Source organism: Suricata suricatta, chromosome 15, assembly GCF_006229205.1.
Source record: "Suricata suricatta isolate VVHF042 chromosome 15, meerkat_22Aug2017_6uvM2_HiC, whole genome shotgun sequence".
Classification (NCBI taxonomy): Eukaryota; Metazoa; Chordata; class Mammalia; order Carnivora; family Herpestidae; genus Suricata; species Suricata suricatta.
The window spans coordinates 41,022,822-41,048,439 of NC_043714.1; the positions used below are offsets into that span (position 1 = coordinate 41,022,822).

General features: G+C 43.5%; 1 protein-coding gene and 1 long non-coding RNA gene across 5 annotated transcripts; one reads left to right on the top strand and one right to left on the bottom strand.

Moving 5' to 3' along the window:
* Positions 1-8,910: 8,910 nt before the first annotated feature.
* Positions 8,911-13,245, bottom strand: TSPYL5 (TSPY like 5). 4 transcript variants are annotated; one of them, XM_029923420.1, is made up of 3 exons: positions 12,233-13,245; positions 9,708-9,762; positions 8,911-9,602 (listed from the first exon to the last, which is right to left on the bottom strand). In XM_029923420.1, exons 1-3 carry the CDS (start codon positions 13,151-13,153, stop codon positions 9,496-9,498), a joined length of 1,083 nt encoding a protein of 360 aa, XP_029779280.1. In that variant the 5' UTR covers positions 13,154-13,245; the 3' UTR covers positions 8,911-9,495. The 4 variants fall into 4 exon arrangements, with proteins under 4 accessions (XP_029779280.1, XP_029779277.1, XP_029779276.1 ...); XM_029923417.1 differs by having other exon boundaries at positions 9,570-9,602; positions 10,973-13,245; XM_029923416.1 differs by lacking the exon at positions 8,911-9,602 and having other exon boundaries at positions 9,676-9,762; positions 10,973-13,245.
* Positions 13,246-13,316: 71 nt separating this feature from the next.
* On the top strand, positions 13,317-20,933 carry LOC115279187. The gene is made up of 2 exons (XR_003903274.1): positions 13,317-13,652; positions 20,656-20,933. It is a non-coding gene; the product is annotated as an uncharacterized LOC115279187 (long non-coding RNA).
* Positions 20,934-25,618: the final 4,685 nt, after the last annotated feature.

Here is a 25,618-nt window from a genome sequence, read left to right on the forward strand (position 1 = left end):
GTGCCCAACTAATGCTTGAGATCAGAAAGGGAGCAAAACAAGCAGTCTAAATCCATGAATAAATAGTGAACGGCTTCAGTTCTCCCAAGTACTCTGTTCTGCCTCTGGCAGTCAGAGAGCCTGAGGAGCCCATGGCTTTACTATCACGTGCAAGTGCATACCCCACAGCCGCGCCACCTTCTTCCTTGCTGGTAACGTGCCCAGCCTTGGGGAACTAGTCCTGGTTAATGTGAGCGAGTCATGGCAGTCATTTCTAGGTATATAAATATATATATATGATATATGCATTATATATCTATCTCAAATGTGTCTGTGTGTGTGTGTGTGTGTAATGTCTGGTCAATGAGATGTAAAGAAAATATCTTTTCCCCTGGTAAAAGAGAATCTTGTGCAGGAGAAGCCCCTCTTTGCCCACTTTGCTACTTTCCTATGTTGGACACTGTCTCTGAGAACGTGATGCCTGGCAATGAAGCAGCCATCTTGGGACCAAGAGACAGATTTGAAGACCTAAAGTCCTTAAAGTGTATGCCAAGGATGTTAGAAGGACTAGAAGGATGGAAAGAGTCTGGAGACTTAAGAAAATAACCGGAGAGCTAAACCAATCACGGGACCACTTGCTTCCAAATTCCTTATTAGGGCAACCATAACTGCCCTTACTCTTGGTCCGCATTAGACTGGGTTTCTGTTACTTGCAGCTGAAAGCATTCTAATTGATCCATGTCACTCTCATTAAAATTAGGAGTAGCCGTGTCTCCCTTCTTCTTCTAGGAGGGAGAATTACGGTAAAATGGAAAGCTTTGGAGCCAAAGGCACCCCATCAGTCAGAATTCTGGCTGAGAAACCCTGAGCAAGTTTCTTAACTGCAGAGTGTCAGTATTATTAACTGGAAAACATAGATAACAATAAGACCTCATAAGCTCATTATTATAAAAAATACAATAAACACAAACAAAAGATGGTGAAAATTTCACATATCAGAGCCTAGCATGCAGGAGGTGCTCAATAAATGTCAACTGCCTTACTTGCTTTCCCTCCACATGTCCTCTGTGCGGGGCAGAATGTTCAGAATGTTGAGTTTTGGGGGAATAGGGAATGCCTCTATTGAAGGTCAGGAAAGAATGATTTTTCTTCATCTTTCTTATTTGGAGACAAGAGCAGAGATAGGGACAGCAGTCTGTGGGAGGCTGCAGCTTAAAGAACAGCTTCTGACCGGCCGGCCTATCTAAGTTGCCTCTGCACAAACAAATCCCCTCATTTAGTAGTTGTGATGGCCTTTTGTTGAGCCTGGTGCCTTCTGTGACTCAGCCTCCCTGTCACACCACCTAACATTAACACCAGACCAAAATATGTGTTGGTGTGCATGCACTTGAAATTTAAGGGATTCAACAATGAATGAAGATCCTTAAGAGCCTATAGCACAGAGGAAGAAAAATCTCAAAGACAAATCTACAGTCATAAATTGTGACAAATCCTATGAAGGAAGAGGGAACCGAGAATGAATAGAGTAAGCAGTGGAGTGGGCACGGGAGTGCCATTTTATCAGGGAGGCAGAGAAGACCTCTTGCTGAGGGAATGATGTGTAAACATGTAGGAGCTCAGTGTCCCTCACATCAATGCTAGCTGCATGAATAAATGCTCTCCCAGCCAGAGTAGCACTGATAGAAAGATGGATCCTCAGGGAAGAAGATGATGCACTCTCTCGATGGCACATCAAGGCTCTACAACCTCACTTCCATGATCATAACCTCCAGAACATTACTGGGTTTCAAAGGTCTTGTCTTATACCTTTCTCCCCCTAAGTGTTCTGAATTCTCTCATTAAGTGCCTGGTCCCACAGCACAAGGCAAAGCAGCAGTGGGCTTTGATGACCATATTTTCCCTTGAAATTGGGCTATTTCCTATTGAGGTTCAAGCTAACTTTCTGCTAGATGCCTCACTGGGCTCCATTCTGCAAGCTTAATTTGTCTAGCTTCTCTTTCGGTGATACCACTCTTTTACAGATTTTTCTAAATCTTGTTCTAACCCATTTTTTTTGAAGTCCTTTAAATTCAAAGGACCAGTTAGGAGGGCTCACACTATGTATACATATCCATATATAAAGAGAGAAAAAAGTCATTGGCAGAATCGTATCAGCTTTTTCTTGTTTTTGATTATAGACTCATGGAGTATTAGTAAAGCACACCATGCGTGGTACATTTCCAATATTATTCTTTTGCTTTCCAGCTCACTTCCATTTTCCTATTTGATTTCCAATATGCTGCAAGAGTAATTTGGTACTACTAAGTTTCTTGCCTGAGGCTTTGTACCGGTGATACCTTCCTTCCCCCCATCATCCTTCAACCCGTTTGTATTAGGTTCATGCCTCTCCGTCACTTGAAATTATTCCCAACCTCTGCTTCTGGGCACTTCTAGCCTCTCTGTAGTTTGTCATTGATGCTTTAAGGAATCTTTAGGGACCATTCATTTGTTCAGTTGCTTAATGAGCACCTACTATGTGTAAGCCCCTGAGTCATGAGAATAAAAAATGATGAAGACATACTGTTTGTTATTATTATTCTGTGGCCTCAAGAATCTCAGTCTCTGGTAAACAGACAAGAACATGTCACTACATTAGTTAGGTTCTGTAAATTGAAGGGTGGACAAAATATTGTGGAAGCAAAGAGAAGGGAGGGAACAATTCAGATTAAAAAGTATGGCCCCCTACAACAACATCTGAGCCATATCGGAGAAGGGCTGCAAGGGCTTGAATCTTCCTATGCAAATAGCTCATGCAAGTGTTCAGGGTGTGAAGGGGCACAGTCAGTGCCGTCCAGAGGACCGAATGAGTCACACTGGCTGCAGCACTGCACATGGGGGCAATGGGAGAAAATCAGGGACAAGGATGGGAGAAATCTGATAAAAGTTAGGAGCGGGGTGCCTGGGTGGGTCAGTCAGTTAAGCCTCCTGACTTTGGCTTGAGTCATGATCTCACAGTTCATGAGTTCACACCCCACACTGGGCTCCGTGCTGACAGCTCGGAGCCTGGAGCCTGCTTTGGATTCTGTGTCTCCTCTCTCTTTCTGTCCCTCCCCTGCTCACTCACTTTCTCTCTCTCTCTCTCTCTCTCTCTCTCTCTCTCTCTCTCTCTCTCTCTCATCCTCTCACTAAAAAATACATAACTATTAAAAAATAAGTCAGGAGCAAAATGCAGATCAACTGAGTAGCCAATAGAAAAATGACTATAAGTGATCATAAAACATTAAATAACTAAAACCTCACAAGTCCACAGTGAGGGTAAAGAGAGTAACACACCCTTACTTGAGGCCATTAGAGGCAGTTAATTACACTAACTTCTGATTCCAAAAATAGGTAATTAAAGGAACAAATTAAACATTTAATCTGCCTTTCAGAAGGAAGTACAGTTCATCATTAGATGATGATGGTTAGGTGTTCCTTAGGAAAATACCAGATAGCATATATAGAGGAAATGCCAAGTTCAGAAAGTCACTATTTTGTATCCCATGGTGAAATAATGGATTTGTCTAAATGTCATCAAAGGCTGCTAAAACCTTGGGATGAAAGTTTAAGGAAACAGAATCCTCACAATAATCTCAGAGACTACCTACTAATTGTGATCATCATCTTTTTAAAATAATTTTTTTAATGTTTATTTATGATAGAGACAGAGCGCGAGTGGAGGAGGGGTAGAGAGAGAGAGACAAGGAATCCAAAGCAGGTTCCAGGATCCGAACCTGGTAATATTCTTGTCAAAGGCATTTCATCGCATCCCTCAGTTTACAAGAAATATAGGAGACAGAGGGAAAAGTTAAATTACACCAGGAAGAAGAAATCAGACAAATTCAGAATTCGGGACATCCTAGAAGACAACTGGCCTAATACCTTCAAAAAGTCAGTATCGGGGGAAAAAGTGAGGGGATTATTTTTGTTTTAAAAAGACTGAAGAGAAAACTAGATGAGTGATTGAACATTATGTAATCTTGACTTAAAACTAATATAGTAAAATAATCTTGGGAACAATGGAGAAATTTAAGTATGGACTTGATACTAGATGGTATTTGGGAACTGTATTCTGTAGTCTGATAATGGTCTTGTATTTATGCAGAAGAAAATCCTTTCTTTTTAATGTTTATTTTTGAGCAAGAAACAGAGCATGAGTGGAGGAGGGGCAGAGAGAGAGGGAGACACAGAATCTGAAGCAGGCTCCACGCTCTGAGCTGTCAGCACAGAGCCCAATGTGGGGCTCAAAGTCACAAGCTGTGAGATCATGACCTGAGCTGAAATCGGATGCTTAACTGACTGAGCCACCCAGGCACCCCAGAAAATCCTTTCTTATGAGATGCATGCTGAGTATTTAGGATTGAATGGTCAACCAACTTATTTTCAAACTGCTCAGCAAAACATATAGAGACAAAATAAATATGACACAAAGTTAAAAATCATATATGGGTAATCATTGTGCTTTGTCAACTTTTATGTATATTTTTTCATAATAAAAGTGTTTGAAGTAAAAAAAATGTAGGGTCAGGGGCGCCTGGGTGGCTCAGGTCAGTTGAATGACTGACTCTTTCAGCTCAGGTCATGGTCCCATGGTCATGGGATTGAGCCCTACATCGGGCTCCATGCTGAGTGTGGAGCCTGCATAAGGTCCCCTCTCTCTTCCTACCCCTCTCCCCCACTTGTGCTCTCTCTATATAAAATTTAAAAAAAATTTTTTTAATGTAGAGTCATATAATGAAGAACCTGTTATGGGCTTCTTAGGACTGGACCTTACTCCTGAAAGTTTTGAATAGGTGATTGACATGATCAAACATTTCATTTTAGAAATATTATTGATTTAGCACACTCACCCAACCAGCATTTACTGACCACATACATCAGATGTTGAGTGAAGCCTGAGGGAGGTGCTGTGGGAGAGAGGAACACCGAAGAGGCGCTGGCTGGCTGGAGGAGCACTAACCCTGTAATGGAGGAGATGAGACACAGAACACCAAGCACTGGTAGAACTTTCTTGGCAAAAGAGGTGTGCCCAGGAGAGCTGGGAGGCGAGAGGTGCCAACGTACAGTGCTTCTGCCTCCTTTATGGTGTCTGTGTCAGCAGCCACATCCCTCCAGAAAGGAGTCCACGGGTGACTAAAATCTCCCATCCATTCTAACCTCTTGAGCTCTCCTTATTCCTTGATGGCAGAACCCCACTCCCACGAGAGATGCTGTGTTTCCCTGAAATAGAGTGTGGGAATGTGACCCATTTCTGGCCCAAGGAACCCGACTCAGGTCTCCTGAGATCCAGCAGGGACTCCTGGCAAAGATTTCTTCCTTGATCAAGACAGAGACATGTGAGAAGACACCCTTCTCCTCCTTCCTGCCTGCCCTTATGTGCAGCTGGCGAATCATGAGGGGAAAGCCGAGCGAGGAGGAAGCAGAGGTGCAGACAGGAGCCCTGATGTCATGGAGCCATTGCAGCAAGCCTGCAACTTCCCATCACAAGACTCCTTGTTCTGGAAGAAGAGTTACCTCCTTTTTCCCCAAATCATTCAGATTCAGGTACTGAAACTTTGAGCCAACCCTAACCCCAGAACAAAGCAGTTAAACGAAGCCTCAGCCACTCTTCTGAGCCACCCAACCCTAGCTGCTCCAGCTCCTAACTGAGCTCTGACAGCAGGCTGTGGCTGCGGATTGCCAGCAATGCGCCAGCTCTGATTGGCTGTGACTGACTAATGTGCCTTGCCGAGGGGTCTGATGTACTCTGTGCAGGCCTCAATCCAGGTTCTGTGGAAAGTGCCCAGATTCACAGTACCAGATATCTGCTTGGGCCTCATGTTTACCATTGCAAGTATGGATGGCGTTTGGAACTGGCAGACCTGAGTTGAGTTCTGGCCTTACTGCTTCTGTACTTTGGATCAAGTCACTTAACCCCTTTGAGCCATCTTATGCAACAGTTGTTATAACTGAGATAATGTAAGGGACTGTGCTTTGGGCAGCATGAACTGTCACACAGATGGTGGCTACTTTGTCTTAAATTTTTCAAACCTCAGCTGAGAACCAAGTTGACAGGAGGCCGGCAGAGTAGGAAGGAATTCAAGATTTGAGCCTTGGAGAGGAGGTAACCAGAGAATGCTAATCTGAGGTACAGAAGCACGAAGTGAAGAGTTTCAGATAAAAATGAATCAGCAGAAGTGAGTTATGACCTGGAATGGTGAAATATAGTTGCAGAAGATGCCAAAAGCAGAAATGAAGATGCTAAGGACAAAGATAAAAACTACAGGCTGAATAGCCTGGGTTCCCTTGTTTTGTTTTTGTTTTTTATTTTGGGGGGCGGGTGCTGCCCCAACACCTGAGGGATATGTAATATCACTAACAGTGGTTCCCCAAGGCCTAGGATTTCAAGGGGTGAGAAGGCAGAAGTCCTTTCCAAAATCTTCAATGGGGCAAATGAGGACAAAGTTGCCTCCCTACGTGAGGCCACCCCAGAACAGTGTGCCTCTCTGCCTTGTGGCAGATCAGCGGAGGAGACCAGAGGTAGAAGGCCCCAAGTGTAAGGAGAGACAGTCAGAAGTTGATAAAAGTTCCAGTAAGCTAGGGGCAGCAAGTCTGTTTTGCTCTCCTCCCTCACCCATGGCACAGTCACACCCAGCACACTTCCAAAAAAGCCCAGCCAGTAACAAGTTTAGAATCAAAAGAAGGCCTTTTATAATAAAAATCAAAATTGAGAAAAAAGCCAGGGCTCGCCTAATGAGAATTACTCCAAGAAGCCCTCACTTTTAAGGTTATTAAAAGCCTAATTACCCTGTGAACTCTGATCTAGAGGTCAAAGGGTGAAAAGAGACTTTCTTTTAGTTTCCATATTGATCTAAAGCACTCCGCAGCTCTATGCAGGAACAGGGAAAAAAGAAATAGATTGACAATCCCAGGCAAAATCTGAGAGACTGAAACCTAGGAGGGGGGCAGAATTCAAAGTTCTGTTTGTTCACAGCTATATTTCTAAGGTCTACAACCAAGACGGGCACATTAAATGAATGAATGAGCCCATGGGGAGGTAGTGAATCCCAGATCAGAAGGAACCCGAGGGGAGGGCCGTGAAAGGGGGTCCTGGGAAGTGGAGACTTCACACTCATGAAAAAGCAAGTGTGTGAAGTGAATTGGGCAGAGAGCCTCTCCCCATTCATAACTCCAGACGAGTAGGCATGAATCCCAAGCAGCTTGAGCCTGAAAAAGAGGCTGTTCTCCATGCCGATTTGCACTCCACATATTGCTAGTAATGAGGCTTTGGGGGTTGTAAAATTGTTTTTTAGTTGAAAGCATTCAAAATTGGGAGATTCTACATAAAAATCCTGATTTCCTCCCTCTCCCTTTGGAAGATGTAGCAACGCGAGGCCTGAACTGCCCCAGGAAAATAAGCAAGGCCAGCAGAACAGCTACACACAACTTCCGTGTGCACCCACCGCTCCCAGGCTCACGCAGAGGGAAGACGGTGGGGAGAGGGTGTGAAGACGGTGTGAAGCTGGAAGATGACCATCTACAACCAAGGAGAAAGGCCTTCAGAGACTAACCCTACCAACATCTTAGTCTGAGACTTGTGGCCTCCAAAACGGAGGAAGTATATTTCTGGTGTTTAAGCCACCCAGTCCATGGTATTTGCTATGGAAGCCCCGACAAACTAATACATCTATCCTTATAAACAAATTTGGCCTATTCTGCAAGTTTAATTCCCAGACTAGCCCAGAGGGCATTTTTATATTAACTGTGTTTTAAATTCATTCATTCGTTCCATATGTGAATATCTACTATGCTCTGAACACTGAATGTTTATTGACTGAAGCCCTTTCTCAGATAAACTAATTTTAACATCTTGTCACTTACAACCCACTTCTAACTTTTTCCAACTATTTTCTGCTGGGCAATTTTATGTGGCATTCTGTTGTCTGCTGCTGCTTCTCTTGATTAATAGAATTAACCTTCTTATAGATGTATTAGGAACAGCATTAGAAATCCTAGTTCTAAGCGAAATTAGTCAGGCAGAGGACAGATACCATATGTTTGCACTCATAGGTCTAACAGGAGAACAGGAGAAACCTAATGGAGGACCATGGGGAGGGGAAGAGGGAAAGAGAATTGGAGAGAGAGAGGGATGCAAAACCTGAGAGACTATTGAATACTGAAAATAAACCTGAGGGTTGAAGGGGGAGCGGGAGGGGGAAGGGAGGTGATGGTAATGGAGGAGGGCACTTGAGGGGAAGAGCACTGGGTGTTATATGGAAACCAATTTGACAATAAACTATTAAAAAATAAATAAAACATTAACAAAATTTAAAAAAAAATCCTAGTTCTCAACTCTGGCTAAACAAAAGAATCACCTACGATGTTTCTAAAATACCTGTGCCTGGACCAAGCCCTCCTCACATTCTGATTTAGTTGGCATTTGTGCAGAGCTCTGGCAGCACTGTTAAGCATCCCAGATAATTCTAATGTGCAGCCAAGGCTGAGCACTGGGACTCCAGTTTGAATGGGACTTGAACGTCACCTCAAAGTAGTTCACAAGCCGCTAGCACTGATATCACCTGGAATTTTGTTAGAAATGCCCCATCTTTCTTTCCACCCTGAACTACTGAATCAGATTTCATATTTTAACAGTTTCCTCACACAATTCAGATGTACTCTAAAAATTGAGGAGCACTGGATTTATACTAAAATCACCTGGAAAACTTGTTAAAACAAGAACTCCCCGGCTTCCTCCCAGAACCACAGAATCTCAGTATCTGCAAAGGGCTTGGGAATCTTAATTTTGAATATTGTGAGACAGCTAGTCACACAGGGGCCTGAAACTCAGGAATCAATCGAGGACAAGGTACACATCCCCTCAACTGCCCAGGTTTGGCTTACCCTTCCAATTTGTTTTTAAAAATAAAAAATATATAACAGAGATAAGACTTTTATTTTTCCACCACGCATGCAAACTTACAACTATTTATACTGTTTAGGAACAAAGGAATAATTGCATTATTACCGGGGTGTCAAATTAGCAAGTAAGACAACCAGTTACTGATAACGTTGGGGAGGTTATTTTTACAGAACACAGCAACAATTTCCAAAATTCACTTTCAAGACCAGAGTTATATTATGAGACCAGGACACGCTGATGGTACTTCTAACAGTCACACAAGTCTCCATCTTTTACAGGCAAAAAAGACTGATATTCTGGTGAAGGGTCTCAAGTAAGCACCTTATCATATCAGTCTTTGAAAGATTTACAACACAAGTCTCTCTCCTTTTGCAGATGCAGGGAAGAGGGAGCATATTTTCATCTCTTTTTGAGTACTCCCTGTTAATCGTGAAGACTTTCACTTCTAAAGGCCATTTCTAGAACATCATCATTTAACACTCAAAACAAAGAGCAGACCTGATGTGATCATGACAGTGTGCCCCACCACCACCACCACCACAAGAGTCCTGATCTCCCAAAGTAGTCAAGGTTGAATTGGTACAGTGTCGGACTTTCCATCAACAATACAGGTGGGGAGAGGAAGGCACCAGGTTGATCATAATTGGTGTAGCTAGGTGATGGGTACCCAGGGTCCAGGGACCATCCTCTCCACTTCTGTGCATGTCTGAAAATGTCCACAATAAAGAAAAAAAAACGTTAAAAAAAATAGCATACCTATACAGCTACATATTCCCATTAGGCAAAAATGGGGAAAATGGTAAGATTTTACTTATGGCAAAATAAGCAGCATATAGCATCAATCTTCCACATATGCAAGGCCACACCTAGAACAAAAGAGAAAGCATCCAAAGTAACATTCTGTTTTGGGTTTGTTTCTGTGATTTATAAAATCCACTAATGATGAGTTAATGATTGGACAAAACTTGGGGCAAACCTACATCTAGGCATTGTGATGGCCCATGATCCCTTTAACTCTCCCCTCCTCCTCCTGGGGAAGGTCCCTCCCTGACCCTGCATCACTCACTGATAGGCAACTCTCCTTGAGGCTTCCTCAGCCATTTCTACCTGATTCTCCAGGCCCATCTCCACACCAGGTTCACTCCTGCTCTGTTTTTGCTCCCAGTGCCCTGCCTGGCACATCCTCTCTATAAATTTGAGTTAGGGCCTCCACAGCCTTTGAGGAACTTAGAACAAGGTCTCTCACGAGGAACGGGAGTTACAGTCTTAATGCGCCACCCTTACAGATATGAAGGAGAAAGACAGCTGAGCTCAGCTTTTACACCCTCTGGAAGTGCGCCTTGGTGATCCAGAACAGATTCTGACCCCAGGCCCCCGGAATGAAAGCCTACTCCTAAGGGTATCTGAAGGTAGAAGTGAAGACAGCAAAGGCATGCTGAGGGTAGAAACCTGGGGAATGAGGGCCAGATGGCCAGAGGCTACCACAGAGGAGGAAAAAATATGAGGCAACTGGGTCTTAAAGGGCACACACAAAAAAAAAATTGTAACAGGGGTTAACACTAGTCCACAACACTGCTGCCTTGGGGACTACAACTCTTGGGGCGTATAATTCTTGTTAGCCATGAAAAGAATTTCCAACTTCAGAATTATAGAGTGCACCGGGAGTCAGGACTAAGATCTGACTATAGACCTTGGCCTTCCGGTTTCCTCTGCCCTCTATCAGCCCAACGTGTGAGTGTGCACAGCAAGTCCTAGCTGTCTCACTAGCTGTATGCAGAAAACCTTGGCTTTTCACTTGGTTTCACTCTCTGAGCTGCAGTAATATTGAAACAAAAAAGGAAGGAAGGGAGGAATAGAGGAGGAAGAAAGGACAGGAAAGGAAGGGAGGGAAGAAGGAAGAGGAGTGAAGGGTACGTAAGAAGGTATAGAGGTGTGAGATGAAGTAGACACGGGCCCATAGATCATAAATCCCTCTTCCTGCAACCCTGCTATAGCACTCTGGTTATACGCTAGCCAGGGATGAGAGGAGTTGACAACGGTACCTAGATTGTATGTGGGTCCAGTCCTCACTCTCACCTGGAGCCACAGCATGATGACAGTGAGCACATGTCCACATACCCGCCCATCAGTCTGGCAGGCAGGAGGGTTCCTGGAAGATTGGGGAAAGTAGGTGTGTGTCTCATGCACTGGCAGGGGGCCTTGGTCCACAGGCAGTTCTTGAGGTCCTCATTGACCGGGAAGCCAACTGGGGCCAAAAGCAATCTCAGTGGCCTGACAGTGATGGGGCACAAGTGAGACCTTGATGAAGGTTCATCAGAAGGGCCCAGAGGCAGGAAGAGACCCATAGTGGTATAGAACTCATGGCATTATGCTTCTCACCCTTAACCTCATCCATGCCCAGCAGTCAAGTGCTTTTCCACATATCCAGTAGGGCAGCATATGCCCCTGGCCAAAGCCAGAGATCCAATAGATGGTGGAACCTTGGCTGGTGGCCCCAGGGCCTTGAAACAATCAGTTTGGGCTGATGGCCAATACCAGGTAGGCTAGCTTCATTCTGCAGTGGCAACAGAACTCGCCACAGGTGGCACACATGGCCAGCATGAACACAAAGCTCAGCAAGTCACTGGCCCTGAAGCAGCATAGCTTAAGAATGCACTAGTCCTCGTGGAGGATGACTTGTGATTGTCCATGTTAAAGACAGCTGAGAAAGGCCAGAGCCAAGAACGGTCCAGGCAATGTAGACAAAGGCAGCACACACTTGAAGCATGTGTGCTTAACGTATAAACAGTAGGGGTGAGATCATTTAACATGTAACACTAATGTGAAAAAAGCAACAAGGCCACGAAGGCACAAAAGAACATGATCATAAATGCCATATTCTTGTCACTGAAGTCCAAATAAAATAATAATAGTGCACAGAGGCCAACATGAAGAGACGGCAGACGGCCAAACACATGTGGTTAGCTAGGCACAGGTCTAACAGGAGGTAGTAGGGAGACTAGTGCTGGATCAGTTGGACTTGTTTGCCCCAGGGTCAGGGGTCTCCACCGGCTGCCTTGCTGGACCCTGCCGACCCTCCTTTCCTTTCTCTGCACGGGCCCCTTCACTCATAAGGTAGTACTGCAGGGGATTGGGCCACAGCTCCTCGTTGATGATCTCCACAATCTTGTCAGACTCAATGGAGCTGTGGTTTGTAAACCACCCAAAGAAGCTACGGCTGTTGTCTGGGTTCCCCTGGCTTAAGGACTGGAGATCATGTCCCGGGAGCCACTGGATTGGAGTAGAACGAGACACCACCTGACCCGAAGGCCCACACCCATATTCCTTGATGAGCACCTTATTTTGGAAATAGGGGTTGCGCCCAAAGTAGAACTTGATTTTGTAGCCCAATCTGGCGAGCCCAAGCTCTTCCACCTCCAGGCTGTTCAAGTAGCTGAGAACCTCTTTATCTTGGTTGTTCAGAAAGGAGGATAGCTGGGGGTGGTTCTGAAAAGCCTGCCCCCAGAAACCTGGGATATTCTGGATGAGGAGGTTCCGCCGCTCTAAGTGATGCAGTCGCAACTGCCCGAACTTCCGCGAGAGCCGAAGGTAGGCCCTGTCCGCCTGGGCGTTCATGGTCTCCAGCTTCAGCTGGACGGTCTCCAGCGTATCCATGCTGCCTTCGGTCGCCAGGGGCCCCGACCCTGCATCCTTTTCCACCTTCACCTCCTCTGCCACAGGGGTGGAGACACTCTCCCCAGTAGCCCCTTTCTTCAGCCTCCCACCAGCTACGGCCTGCGGTCCCCTCCCCGCTGCGCCACAGGTTTCTGAGGCCTTCTTCCCAGCAGCGCCACGCCGATTTCCAACGCGGGAGCCATTTTTTGGCCTTGCCACAGTTCCCACGGTTCCCACGAAGACCGTGTCTGCTGTTAGGCGCTCTGAGAGGGACATGGCCTTCCCTGGGCAGGGCCTGGTCGTGGCCTGCCCGCGACCCCCCGCTGCTCGGGCCCGGAGCGCGAGGCCACAATCCAGGGGGAGCCGGCAGGCCGCCTCCTCCGCGGGCCGACGGAGCGGCGCGGCCACAGCAGTTTCCAGACCCCCCCAACCCGCGCCAGCCTGCACCTGTGCTGCCTGGGTTTCCTCCCCGAGCCTCTGGCACTGTGTTGGGTCCGGGTCGCGGGGGGCGTCGTCGGGAGCAGCGCGAACTCGGGCTTTGCCTCGGCCTTTGCCCCGGTTTTTGGCGCGGGAGGACTTTCTACCTTTACTTCGGCCGCTCATGGTGGCAGCGTAAGCGGCTTCAAAGCCACGCTCCGACCCTGCGGCCCCTGGCGCCAGCTCGCGGTCGCTACTGAGCGGGCCTCACCATGGCAACCGCCGACGTCACAACTGTACCCTCGCGCGAAGACGGGCTGCGCGCGGTGATTGGCTCTGCCGCCGCAGCTGCGCACAAGCCCACCCTCCCAGACGCCCGTCTCCAGCCTCGCGCCCTGCCTCGCTTTGCCTGTTAGGGACGTGAGTGCTTTCCTTCCGTTTCTTCCCGTTGGCCTCGTTTGTGCCTGCTGAGTCTCGTAGAACATGTCTAATTCCGCTCATGTAAGACAGCATGGCGACGGCTCTCACCACCCCCCATCATCTTCTTTCTAAACGAAACATCTTCAGTTCCTTCAATTTCTTGTGACATTTGCCAAGATGAAACTGCTATTGGTCCCTGTGTTTCCTCTTGGAAAGCCTTTGCTGAGGGATTTGCCATGGTGCCTTAACTCCAGAGAATGTGAAGGTGGATACCGTAGTGCCAGGCCACAAGGCAACTTGATAGGTGGTGGGATGTTACTAATTATAAAAATAGTATTTTGTGAGCATCATTATGAACCAGGAAACGCATTGCGTACTTTAAGTGCATTATCTCAATAAATGAGGGAAGCGTTGTTGTTCCCATTTTCCAGATGACAAGACTGTGGCTCTGGGACACCAAGGAATATTCCTGATACTACACAGTAAGGGATAGAAGCGCAATTCAAACCCAAGCCCATCTGACTCCTAACCTATGCTTTATATTTGCAAGTGGCCAGTCCTTCCAGGGCTGCCCGGCTGCAGAGGACTGCACTAGCTCTTAAGAAGAAGGCCAGCCTTGCTTGTAGAACAGGCATTAGCAGGACATTCTGTCTTCTGCCTCGTAGCAAAACCCAAATCCTGCAGCTGCCTCAGGCCTAGTTTACAGAGTTGAGCTTTCACTCAAGGTAATGGGACCAGTACAGAACTTCTGTAATTGGAGTAAGACAGGAATGTGGTCAGAGTATTTAATTAGTCAAGGAGCGCAACAGGGTTTCCCATGTTGAAGTTCAGAATCAGAGCCCCCATAGTAGCAGTGAGGAAGCCCCAGAAACTTCTTAGACCCTGCATAGAAAAAAAACAGACACCTATCTCTTGTTCCTGGAGCAAGTTCTAGACCATGCTGTTACTAGCCAAGTGATAGGACCTTGAAAGGGTGAAGCATGTGCTGAGATCATGAACACAAACCTGAGGTTGTCTTTTCAGGCTCAGGAAAACAAGAAGGCCCTTGCACCCAGCTAATGGAGAGATTAGTTCCAAAGCCCCTGGAACTCAACACCTCCCTCCTCTTGTCAATGTGTTGTTGTAGACAGGCAGCCTGGCATCACCTGGAAGCTTGTTAAAAATGGAGAATTTCAGGCCCGGCTCCGGAACAACAAAATCAGAATTTGAATTTTAACAAGATCTCAGTGTATTTGTATCCACATTAAAGTTGAAGTATAGGAGACAGGGGAAAAGAAAATTTTGATCCAAGCAGGCCTCACTTTAAACCAGCCCAGTGCAAATGACCACTGACTTTCTCAAAGGCTCTATGTGATCTAGCAAGTTTCCTCCTGCCACTACCCAACTTATGTCTCTGACCGCATCTTCTTGTCCCCCCCCCCCCCCTTCCAACTGTACTGGCCTCCTTGCTATTCTTCAGACCCCCTCAGTCAGCTCCTGCTTCGGGCCTTTGCACTGGCTCTTCCTTCTGCCTTACATACTCCTCTCACACTATGAGTGGTTGCCTTGGCTGGCTCCCTTCACACTTTGCTTAAGTGTAATCTTCTCCATGACCATCCTGTTTAAAATTGCCACCCATCCCCATCCCACTTACCCTGCACTAGTTTTTCTTTATTCCTTAGCACTTAATTGCCTTCCAGAACACTACACAATTATTTCTTCTGTGTGTTATTTAACTGTCTCTCCAGAATGTTAACTCCATGAGGTCAGGTGTCTTTCGTTTGTTCACATTGCCCTACAACAGTGTCTGATGCTATTGAAAAGCAATAATTATTGAGTGAAAGAACCAACCAAAGTAGAGTTTTTAAAAATGGGTTTGCAAATTGATCTTCTGAAATTCAGAATACCCGTTGTCCCCCACAGAAGCAATTGTATAGATAAAGGTTGTGTACTCTGATTAACATATGAAGATGTATTACTACACTCAACTTAGACACAAAATTATCTTTTGATACCATTCAGGGACAGTATGTAGGTGAAAATCTAGAGTGATAAATTTAAAAATTGAGTTAAGGGATTTATATAAAGATCCTGCTTGGCTCAGTTGGTAGGACATGTGACTCTTGATCTCAGGGTCGGGAGTACAAGCCCCACAGCAGGCTTGAAGCCTACTTAAAATTTTAAAAATAAATAAAGGCATTCCTTTTTATTTAAAAAAAAAGCGGGAATTAATATTTTATTTTAAAATGATTAATACAAGGATTACCTTAAATTCTTGTTGAAGGCTCTTTCATTACTCCTTCTTCCCAAGGTTTTTCATGAACTGGCTCTTCCTTCTGCCTTACATACTCCTTTCATACTTACACCTCTGTGAGTAGTCCTGTCCTCGATCTCAAAGAGAAGTCATTAACTGTAGTACTGATCTGGCAATTTGACATGCAGTTTTGTGCCAGTTCTTGCACAAAATTACCACTTAAAACTGGATACCCACAGTCTGGAGTTGTCTAAATCTCAGAAACACTTAAAAATCAGCTGAAGCAGCCACTGTCCTTTTGAAAATTGCAGAAATTGGTGGGCTGCAGAAATTCTCAGAGCCCTCACAGCTCAACCAACCTCTGTTGTCAAGAGCCTTAATCCAGCATCGGCATCTGTGTTGTTTTCTGCTCACCCATGGTTAAATTGCTGCAAGATTAATGTAGGCTGAGCCACTGCAAATGGTGTTTATTATACAACCTGCCTCAAGCCTGTTTTCATCATGTCAAAGAGATAAGCATCAGGTGGAGGGAGACAAACGTGAGACTACTGACCAAAACCAAGGAGTCGGATACTCTTTATATAAAGAGACTCCTCTGGTCCAGGTCACCCAGCCCATATGACTTTTGTATTTAAGAGAATGGTCTTTGCAGCTAACCTGAAGTGTTGATTTTCTTCTCAGGTATTAATATTTAACTTTATATGAGACTATAGCTTGAGTTTTCAACTAGACAGTAAACTATATAAGTTAAGACTGTGTCTCTTTTATTTACCAAAGCAGCTAGCATTAGCCTTGCACACACTAGTAATGTTACTGAAAGTTCACATTTATTTTGTTCTTTATACAATGCCATGTTCTATTTCACTTAATCTCCGCAACTACTCCATGGATCAGATGTAGCTATTGCCCTCATCTTAGAGATGAGGCTACTGCTATACAAAAAGGGTCAGTACCTTGCTCAAGGTCACACAGCAAATTAATGGTTTTAGCCCAGGCAATCAGATTCCAGCACCCATGCTCTTAACCACTGTTCCATGATGTAAAATTATGGTTTGAGAGACTGAAATAGCCAACTTACTAGTGGGTAAAAATTCCTTTTGATGTTCAAAAATGTTATATATGTATAAAATTATATATATATATATATATATATATATATACACGTTTTTACATGTATAAACAAAACATATATCAGTCAGGAATAATTTTCTTTTTTTTTTATTCATTTACTTTGAGACAGACAGACAGTGCAAGTGGGGAGGGGCAGAGAGAGGGAAAGAGAATCCCAAGCAGGCTCCACACTGCCAGTGCAGAGCCCAATGTGAAGCTTGAACCCACAGAGCCATGAGATCATGACCTAAGCCAAAACCAAGAGTCGGATGCTTAACCAACTGAGACACCCAAGTGTCCCAGGAATAGTTTTTCTATGGGCTATATCACTGGCATGGTGATACTCAACATAAGTGAGTTTCATTTGAACAATCAATGTTGGGAATGAAACATCTCCATTTGAACTATATTTGTCATGAGCATTATGTGAATCTTATGAAAGAAATATGAGTTTACTATCATGAACTCAGAAATTTGGGTTTTTACCTTTTCCCAATAATTAGGGGCTTAAGTCCCTATTTAAACATTTAATTGATTCTTTTAAATGTAATATTTCACCATTTGCAAATTTTATTAAAAATTCAGAAAAACTCATCAAAATATCAAAGTAGTGTTCACTTTTGTTCTGCAAAAAATTGTGCTTTCTATATTCCTCTTAAGGTCTGTTTTCCTCAAATCATATAAGTTAACAAGCTGAGAAAAAGACATTCCAGTGATCCAACCTATTCTCCCACCAAGAGAATAACATTCCCCAGAATTTCTCCAATAGAACTTTAAAATCCCAGACTTGACATTTTTAGCCACAGGGTTTTTGTCTTTCCCCAAGGAGATAGTTTGAGCCTATTTAATGGCAGTAAGTCTTGCTTACTGTATGGAATTTTGCCAACTAACCCTCCCAGGTTATGGAGGATCATGGAAAAGAAGGAGGTGATATAGGGAATATTTTCAAAGCCAACGAGGGAGATGAAAATCTGCCTCTTATGGTAAATTTCACAAACTATTTAAACTTGATATCTTGAAAAATGTGCCTAGCTTCTTTCCAGTTCCTCCCCAAAGAGCAAAATTTTATAGTAGACCACCTAAGTTATTCAGTTCATATCATATAAGTAGCTGTAAAAATATTTTAAAATATTGACAGATATATTCTTACTTTTTGGCACTTCCTTTTTACCCTACATTTTCACCATTAAAATTAGATCTTTAGGCTAAGGCTTTTATCCTAGAGAGGGGAAGGTACGGAAGAACCTAGCAAGAGCGGAATTCAGCAAGTCAAATTCTTTGCTTTGAATTTCAAAATAGCCTCTTGAGAGGGGAAGATACAATAGCATTGAAAAAAATTTTTTTTAGCTCTTCAAAGGCAAATCCTGGAGCACTAAGTGCATAAAGTTTATAACATAAAACATGAGGAGGAAAAACATGTGGTGATGTATAAGCCATTATCTGCACCACACAAAAAGGCAATAAGAACTTTTTCTAGCTGGGTTTGAGGAACTTGGAGAAAACTTAGAGAGTGTATAGCTGGTGAGGGATCTCGAGGAAAGGATTCTCACAGTTACCCCTCCAGGGATCAAAACCCTTGGGGAGTTGGTAGAGACCATCTTCCTGGAAAACACAGACAACTGAGAGTGGGAAGGGCTAGCTCCCAACCTGCACACTGGGACCCAGACAAGAAATCCTCCAGGGGCTTCTTTCATCACAAGGCAGTCAGGAGAGTAGAAAAGCACATACAGAGTGTTCACTTTAAAAAAATAAAACTGTAGTTAAATAACTGACTAACTATAAGCACACACACGCACACACACACACACAAAGTTTTATTCAGGAATAGCAGAGAATTGTAATTTAGAACATGAAAGCTCTAGCAAAACCATAGGCAAGTTCAGAAAACATAGAAGAAGGCTTTTTTTTTTAATAGAGAAAAGGGGAATTTGGAGGGGCTGTTAGAAACAAAAGTCCACTGGAGTAAACTGGGAGTTTGAAGTATGGTCGCTTTTCGTTGGCTGAGTTGTGACTGTTTCTCATTGGCTGCACTGTTGCTGGGCAAGAAGAAAACCTCCCTTCCTCCTGCTGGGGTAGCACAGCAGCTAAAGCAATACGGGCTTGCAAAGTGTGTCTCTTCCTGTTGGGTCTGCAGTTGTCAACAAGTGGAGGGCACAAGAGCTCCCCTTCCAGCCTCCTGACTTTTTGATTTGTTTGTTTGTTTATATTTCAGAGAGAGAGAGAGAGAGAGAGAGAGAGAGAGAGTGCAAGCAGGGGAAAAGGGCAAAGGGAAAGAGAAAATCTTAAGCAGGCTCCACACTCAGCACAAAGCCTGACTCAGGACTTGATTCCACAACCCTAGGATAATGACCTGAGCCAAAATCAAGAGTAGGACGCTCAAGTGACTGAGTTACCCAAGCGCCCCCTAACTTTATTTTAAACAAGGTTTCCTTTCATTAATTTTCACAGAGTTGCCAAAGGGATTTCTGAAATGGCCTGTCTACCATCTTACGCTACTCTCAATCTCCCACAGCCCCAGAACAGAGTGCAAGGGCAGCCATATATTTCTCCATGTTTAGTAAAGAGAGGGGTGGAGGTTGGCTAAGAGCATATGGGGTATTTAAATTGGCCTTGTATTATTGGCAAAGAAGATGCAGAGTAAAGGACTTGATGACTAGAAACCACAGGGAACATGCTTCATCAGTGGACACAAAGGGAATAGAGGCAGATTTCAAAGACCAGGTAGGACCAGCTAAGCCTCAGCAGATATAAGCAAAGACTGAAGATGATACTCACACCAGACCACCTCCGTCAATGACAAGATGAAAAAGTTTTAGACCTGGAGAAATGAGAAAAGGAACAGGGCATCTTATGTGATTAAGTATTTGCCTAAAAGAAACCAGAAGTTTAAGTGTTAAGTTCCCAAGTAACTTGAATGGCCCTGTTTAAGTTACATGAATTTTGTAAGGTACTGCAACTACAAAAACTCATATTCACTACAATAGTATTAACCAGCCCAGGCCCAATATCTAATGGGTTTAGCCATGCAACACAAGAGCTGGAGAAACTTAAGAGAACTTTAAAAGTCCTTAGAAGATAAGTGGCACAGATAGTTTTAGAAAATAACAGAAGGTATTAAAAGAAGGCCTCTTAAGACATAGTTATGATTATAAACATCAAGAAATCCATTAAATTCCAATCACCAAATATGAAAATTTCCACTACAATTTAGTGCTCTCTAAGAAAGTCTCTCATGAATTGGTTATGGGTTGAATTTAGAACTGTGGGTGCACCCCATTTATTGCAGTTATTACTTTTAATAATGTTATTTAGTAATTTATCAGACACTTGAATTTTTCCTAGTTGGAAAAGGCTTACATATGCAAGCCTTTGTCTCCAACCAGAAGACAAGCTCTGTGAGTTATAAACGCCAAACCTGCCTTATACATAAGCCGCACCGTGCCTTCTCCTTGAATTGCCCCGCAGCCATTCCTGTACCGAACAACCCCCAATTTCCAAACCAAAACAAGCTGTCCTCAGTCAATGCCACCACATGTTGTCTAGTGCAGAGAAGTAGGAGGTGTGGTCTCTCTCTTCCTGACATCTTTTTATGCCTTCAAGAATGTTTTGTTCATTTCATACCCATAATTTTTTAAAATCTCAACTATCCCCTTTCCTCTATATAGATACACACAGACACTCTTAACATCCATACTCCTTCTTCTTTCCCAACAACACATTAATAGTACAGAAATGCTCTAGAAAAGGAAGTGAGGTTGGTAGATATTCACTTGGGAGCAAAATTGGGAGGAAAATATGCTAACAGGATTTGGATGTGAATCTTGGCATCTCCCAGAAAAAGTCATTGACAAAGGCTGACATTAAAAACAGAAACTGGACTCACCTTCACTTTATATAATCTAAGGTCCTGTGTGGTTTACACTAGCTTCTGAGATTGAAGAAGGCCAGGATCTTCATGGAGGATGACCAGAACCTGCATGGAGTTAAGATCCCTGCGATGGAGGTGGGGGAAAGAATTCTCTCATATCACCCAGCGCATCTGAGCCTTCAGCCAAGTGACCATGGTAGTGAGAGAAGCTGATGAGGAGATTCCACACACATACATTTTATCAAACAAGCCATAGATCTTCATGAAGCTAGGAATTTACATCGAAGACCTGGGGAAAATGAACAAAGCCAAAATTAAATTGAATTTTAAATTAATGGGAAAGTATTGTGTGGTTAAAATGTTCAACTGCATGTTGCAATCAACTGGTATCCATGAGCATGACGTTTCATTGTTCCATTTCCTTTCACTCGAGCTAATTTAACTGAAGATACTCTTTGCCTTCTGGAAGGCTCATTTTGGTTAATTCATTCTGTATTTGTATAATATCTGATAACAATAGGACATTTTTTAAAGCACTTAAAAATTTATAGTCAAGAAAAAAGAACAAAGGAAAATTAAGGGCTGGGGAAATTAAGAAAAAAAAAAAAACAGAATGAAGTACCCAAATGTGTCCCATTCCACTGTGTCTGCTGTGCTTACTGGAGCCTGGCCACGGATTTGATTCTGGCCTTTAACCTACCAGTGCAAGGAGATGTAGTATAACCTTTACAATGTTTGCAATGTTAAAACACACATGCACGCGGGCGCGCGCGCATACACACACACACACAGACACACACACACACACCAGCAACCAAACGATAAAATATAGTCTCAGAGAAAACACATGTATTCCCAACACTTAACCCAGAAAGGAATATCAGAATTGAAAGCCCCAGGACCATCCTGCTGCTGAATCCAGCACCATGGGCATGTCCTATAGCACTAGCCACAAAAGCTGGCAAGCAGGACAGAGAGCCATTTTATGAAAGCAGTTCCATGGTGGTTCAGGTCCCAAGCTATCGTGGCTTCATCTAAGGACACAGAGTTTGTAGAATTTAGAGGAGAAAGTGCACATATATCCTGAAATAAGCCTCCACAAATGTGGCCTTCTCCAGTTACATTGTGCCTGGAACCTGGGCATTGTCCATGGGAGATAACGTCACAAGAGGAATGGACTGGTGAATTTCATTCTGTTCCCTGCTACCAAATGGGCACAAAGCTCTCCTGAGAGCCATGCCCTCCTTTCCCATTTCCTTATCAGTTTCTCTGTCTCCATCCGTTCCTTTCTTTGCTTCCCCCACATGTTGGTATGTTTAGAGAAATCATTCTTGTTGCTTTTAAAAACTGCTTTCCCCACTTCAAGTCCTCTTCCACTCACAAAGTTGAGTCCTTGTGGACTTAAGCTTTGTGTGCCTCACAGAGTGACTCTGTGCCTCAGTTTCCCAATAGTGTCCAACGTGGTTATTCAGGTCAGGGTTTGGACGTAGGACCAGGCAGGTGGTACAAGTGAATGGAGCGAGCCCAGTGCACATCTGTAGGGAATTGAAGAGTGGGTTCTGCCCTTTCTCAGGCTAGCAGTTGCCACTTAACACTGGCTGAGTATAGCCACGGAGAAATCTGCATTTTTTAAATGTGAAATGTCTTAAAAATCCTAAGTTAATGTGAAATGTCTTAAAAACCTTAAAAGAAAACAAAACAATTCTGCTCGTAGACTCCACTTTTAAATCCCTGTTCTACACCCTTTTTTTTTAAACTAAGTTTTTAAGTGAAAACATGAATGAATGTCTGAAAATTATTTTAATTACTCTAAAGAAGAGAGATTTTTGTGGCTGCCACTGAGAGAAACCTTTGAAAATTAAGAGCATTGGGGTGCCTGGGTGGCTCAGTTGGTTAAGCGTCTGACTTGGGCTCAGGTCATGATCTTGCAGTTTGCAAGTTTGAGCCCAGTGTGGAGCTCTGGGTTGGCAGCTTGGAGCCTGGAGACCGCTTCAGATTCTGTGTCTCCTTCTCTCTGCCTCTCTCTTGCTCATGCTCTGTCTCTCTCAAAAATAAAAATAAATTTAAAATACACATTTAAAAAAGAAAGAAAATAAAGAGCAGTAATATGATCCAAGGTAGGACTCTAACCTATGCCATGAAGGCAAGTGAGGAGTTGATAGCATCTGGGAGACAGCTGTTACTCAAGATGGGCACAAGTGAGGGGTTATATTCTTGACAAGCAAGATTTTTTTTTTTCATTTTGAACTTCAAAGATGATGATAATGATTTTGAATTGGCTTTTATCTTTTCATACCTAGAACTCCGTGCTACCGCTGGTTTCTTAACACATGTAATCTAGACTCCAAATAATTTTCATCTTCCTACAATCTGAAGGCAAGACTGACTCAGAGACACACACCATGCTGCTCACTTCTCCCAGCAGCCACATCAACAGATCTTTACTGGACGACCGACACACTTCTGACGTGAAGGGGAGACTTGAGTGACTAACTATGCCTTTTTGGATTCCATTTTTCCTCCCCTTCTTCATACCCACACAATAGATCAGGTGGGCCATATGGCCCCTCTGATTCACACATTAAGACAATTAGGACACCAGCCAGTTAATTGCTCAGGCTGGCATTTTCATATCTAAAACAAGAAAACCTAATGCTTTGTCTTCCTCAGAAAAATCAATTCCATCTGCTCTTGGGTATGGTTCAGATACTAATTCCTACAACATCTAGCTAAAAATGGGTATAACCATATTTAGATTAAAATATTGAATGAAAGTAAATTATGTGGCGGTAAGTTTTCCACTGCAGAATCCAGGCTGAAATGTAATAGCAAAAATCTAGCATGAGAATAGTGAGTATACTGTGCGTACTACGATTTTACACTACACTCTGAGAGGGAGATGCTGGTCACCGGAGAGGAGCCAGACCACCCTTCCCTAGGACTGGACATCAGAGAGAAGAGGAGTTGGAGGCCGGGGGGTGGGGGCGGTGCTCACAGCTGTGACCGCTAAAGTAACTGGGGGGGGACACTTAGAAATAAAAGGACAGCCGGGTGCTTGAGTGGTTCAATCAGCTAAGCATCTGACTCATGATTTCAGCTTAGATCATGATCTCATGGTTCATGAGATCAAGCCCGGAATTGGGCTCTGCACTGACTGTACAGAGCCTGCTTGGGATTCCCTCTCTCTCTCTCTCTCCCTCTCTCTCTCTCTCTCTCTCTCTCTCTCTCTCTCTGCCCCTCCTCTCCTCATGTTCATTCTCTCTTTCTCAAAATAAATAAATCTTTAAGAAAGGAAATAAATAAGAGGCCAGGCATAAAAACAGATAAAAGGTGTATTTTCTGGCACCAAGACTTACAGAGGTACCCCTCCCATACTGCAACCCTATTTTAATAGGGGAAAATAACAAAAACAAACCAACATGTTATGGTTGAGGAGATTCTGGAAAGTTGTTTACTCCCAGCCTGGGCTCTGTGAGTTGGGAGTCAATGGGAAGCAAAAAAAAAAAAAAAAAAAAAAAAAAAAAAAAAAAAAAAAAGTAGCAGTCATAGCATGGAATTATTATCCTACTTAGTACAGAAAGAGAACATTTACCATTTTTGTAGCTAAATCTATGAACTGTAGTTGGAGGGATCAGCAAACTTACACCTCCCCATGTGACTCATTCCCTTAATTCCAAGCAGGAATTAAGGGAATTCCACCCCAGGCAGGAGCACTGAAAGAACCAAGAACCCCTGAAGCAGAGATAGACCTGGAAATGATAGTACATTGAGCAAGCTTCTTACAAAAGGTTCGCAAGCATAACGGAGACCCCTGAAGCCCCCCGCCCACCGCCAGCTACAGACAGGTGAGCTGAAACGTTTGAAAAATGCCTGTGGAAAGAGATGACAAATACTCCCCTTGTCCCTTGTCTGCCATCACTAAAGCCAATAAAAAGGAAAACAGAACGTAGGTTCCTCAAAAATTAATAATAGAACCACCTTATGATCCAGTTATCATGTTTTTGGGTATTTACCCAAAGTATTCAAGAGGATACATACACCCCTGTGTTTACTGCAGCATTATTTACAATAACCAAGATATGGAAGAAGCCCAAGTGTCCATCAATAGATGAATGGATAAAGAAGATATGATATACCTATACAATGGAATGTTATTCATATCCATAAAAAAAGAATGAAATCTTGCCATTTGCAACAACATGGATGGAGTTATCGAGTATTAGGCTAAGCAAAATAAGTCAGTTAGAGAAAGACAAGTACCATATGATTTCACTCATATGTGGAATTTAAGAAACAAATGAACAAAGGGCGGGGGGGAAGACACACCAAGAAAGAGACTCTTAACTGTAGAGAACAAACTGGTAGTTACAGAGGGAGTGTGAGTGGGAGGATGACTGAAACAGGTGAGGGGATTGAGGAGTACCCTTATCGCGATGAACACCGAGTGACGTACAGAACTGTCAAATCGCTAAATCGTGCACCTGAAACTAATACAACGCTGGATGTTAACAATCCTGGAATTTTTAAAAAATTTAGAAATTAACATAAAAGTACCTAAAAGAAGCAAACAGCAACGATCACTTCTCCCTGTTTATAATCAAACAAGATGTCAGCAACCAATATTTTTTTAAAAATTGCTACCATGTGCCTCATGTATTATCCCAATAAATGAATTCTTTCATCATCAAGAGGTTTTATATGACACTCTCTGGATTATGGAAGAATTCATTTGCTAAGAGGGAATTCTGGAAAAAGTCATGTTAAGAAGCATGCTGGCATAATTCAGGTTTATCTAAGGGCCTGGCCCTCTGGCCTTAATTTTATCATTCAATAGTGACTAGAAAATATTACAAACCATGCCCAAACTTACATACAGTGAGCAAAGTATACCATGTCATTTAAAAATTAAAACATAAAAACCCCTTTTATGATTTGAAACTATGTATGTGGGATTGATAGGGTGGGATCATGTGGAATGAAGGAGGGAGGTGGCAGGAAAGAATGGCCACAGGCAGGGGCC